Here is a 2,465-nt window from a genome sequence, read left to right on the forward strand (position 1 = left end):
TGGTCAATTTCCTGCAGACCTTTCATGACCCAACTAGGCAACACCATCAGTGCTCACGCTGGCCTTCTTACAGCTGTCGGACGTCACCTTCCACTTCACCACCGAACCAAGAGGTTGGTGGGGCTACCTGGAAGTGAACCTAAGAAGGGGCTACCTCTGTGTCCCGCCCCACCCCTTCTGCAAACAAGGATGCCAACAGCTCAGGCCGGGTTCAAGTCCAGCCTCTGGCTGCGCAGGGCATCCCCTGAGGCGCGCCAGCCAGGCTAGGCGGGCCGAGAAGAGACACACACCACCACCCCCCCCCGCCCTCACCTTCTCCTTCTCCAGATGCAGCCGGCTCTCCTCCTGCAGCATCTGGCGCTGCTGTTCCAGCTGTTTCTCCCGCTGGGCCCAGCTCCTCTGCTGCTCCTCCAGGGTGGCCCGCAGGGCGTCCTGCCGGCGCCGGTCCGAATCCCATTCGGCTTCCAGGCTCTGGGCCCGGATACGCTCGGCCTCCAAGCTGCAGGACAGGCTGGACTTCTCCTTCTCCTGGGGGGGGTGGGGGGGTGGGAAATAAAATAAGGCTCAGCTTTGGGCAGCTGCTTTGCAGGCACAAGCCTTATGCTTGGCTCTCGGTTTGGGTTTAACCCTGGTTTACCGAATGACAGCGCTGGACGGGACCCTGGAGGTCTTCTAGTCCAGCCCACTGCTCAGGCAGGAGACCCTAGGCCATTTCAGACAAATGGCTGTTCGGTCTCTTCTTAAAAACCTCCAGTGTTGGAGCACCCACAAGCCATTGCTCTGATTGTAATAGAATCATAAGATCCAGAGCTGGAAGGGGCCTTAGAGCTCATCTAGTCCAGCTCCCCCCGCTCAAGCAGGAGAACCTATTCCATCTCAGACAAGTGACTGTCCGGTCTCTTCTTAAAAACCTCCAGGGATGGAGCGCCCACGACTTCTGGAGGCAAGCCACTGCCCTGATTGTAATAGAATCATAGATTTAAAGCTGGAAGGGGCCTTAGAGGTCCTCTAGTCCAGCCCCCCTGCTCAGGCAGGAGAACCTATTCCATCTCAGACAAGTGACTGTCCGGTTTCTTCTTAAAAACCTCCAGCGTTGGAGCGCCCACGATTTCTGGAGGCAAGCCATTGCTCTGAATCATGTAATAGATCCAGAGCTGGAAGGGGACTTAGAGGTCTTCTAGTCCAGCCCCCCCACCTTACGGAGGCAGGCCGCCCCACGGCTTAGTAATAAATCAGTGAATTAACGTCCGGTTAATACCGCTAATAGTCATCGGTTATTCTTCGTCAGCGGATAAACGGAATAAACCATCCGGGGCTGGGGAAGCTGTGGGGTTTACGACAGGGGTCTTCAAATCCGTGCAGCTTTTAAAGGCTTGTTGGACTTCAACTCCCAGAATGCTCCAGCCAGCTTTTTTTTTTTTCCCCCACTTTGCTCAAATCAAGATCTATTATCTTTTACGGCCTTCCCACCGTCTATTAAGAAATTTACCCTATCAAAAACGGCGAGAACGTTTGTTCTTTGTCCTATTCACGTGGAATTCTGGGGAAACCTTGCTGGTTGGGGGATTCTGGGAGTTGAAGTCCACCAGTCTTAAAAGGGGCCAGGTTTGGAGACCCCCCTGATTTACAGATTGCAAGGGTGGGCGCTCCCTGTCAGGGCTCCCCTTTGATGCAAGGTCAACCTCAAAACCAATCCCCACCTTCTCTCTCCCTTTCTCTCTCACACTCTTTCTTTCTCCCTTTCTCCCTCTCTCATTCTCTCTCTCTCTCTCTCTCCCTTTCTCTCTCTCTCTCACTCTCACTCTGTCGCGCTCTTTCTCACTCTTTCTTTCTCTCATTCTCTCTCATTCTCTTTCTCTTTCTCTCTCACACTTTCTCATTCTTTCTTTCTCTCTTTCTCTCATTCTCTCTCTTTCTCTCATTCTCTCACACTTTCTCTCTTTCTTTCTCTTTCTCTCTCCCTTTCTCTCTTTCTGTCGCTCTCTCTCTCTCTCACTTTTATTCTCTTCTTTCTCTCTGTCACACTTTCTTTCTCTCTTTCTCTTTTCCTCTCTGACACTATCTTTCTTTCTTTCTCTTTCTTTCTCTCTCTCTCTCTGTCGCTCTCTCTTTCACTCATTCTCTCTTTTTCTTTCTTTCTCTTTCTCTCTTTCTTTCTCTCATTCTCTCTTTCTCTTTCTTTCTCTCTCACACTTTCTTTCTTTCTTTCTTTCTTTCTTTCTTTCTTCCTTTCTCTCTCCCTTTCTCTCTCCCTCCCTCTCCCTCTCTCTCCCTCTCTTACCAAGGTCTCCTTCTCCCTGTAGTACTGGCTGGCCAGCTGCTGTTCCCGGCTGAGGGCGGACAAGGCCTGCTGGAGACGTCCTTCCAGGTCCGACATTTTCTAAAGAAGAACAAAACCGACACGGAAGATCCTTCAGGAGAGAGCCAACCTTACAAGCACAGGCAGTCCTCGACTTACGACCACA

At 51.7% G+C, this 2,465-nt stretch overlaps 1 protein-coding gene across 1 annotated transcript in view; it reads right to left on the reverse strand.

Annotated features, from left to right (window-relative positions):
- LOC107298314 (centrobin-like) overlaps window positions 1-2,465 on the reverse strand; it is a gene marked incomplete at its 3' end in the record, with an annotated part of 30,617 nt that overhangs the window by 13,341 nt on the left and 14,811 nt on the right. The window contains exons 5-6 of the mRNA XM_029286491.1: window positions 2,282-2,380; window positions 307-528 (exon numbers count right to left, since the gene is read on the reverse strand). Of these exons, the coding sequence (XP_029142324.1) occupies window positions 307-528; window positions 2,282-2,380 (321 nt within the window). The remainder of the gene's footprint in view (window positions 1-306; window positions 529-2,281; window positions 2,381-2,465) is intronic.

Source organism: Protobothrops mucrosquamatus, unplaced genomic scaffold (genome assembly GCF_001527695.2).
Source record: "Protobothrops mucrosquamatus isolate PMUCROS unplaced genomic scaffold, P.Mucros_1.0 scaffold3869, whole genome shotgun sequence".
Lineage (NCBI taxonomy): Eukaryota > Metazoa > Chordata > Lepidosauria > Squamata > Viperidae > Protobothrops > Protobothrops mucrosquamatus.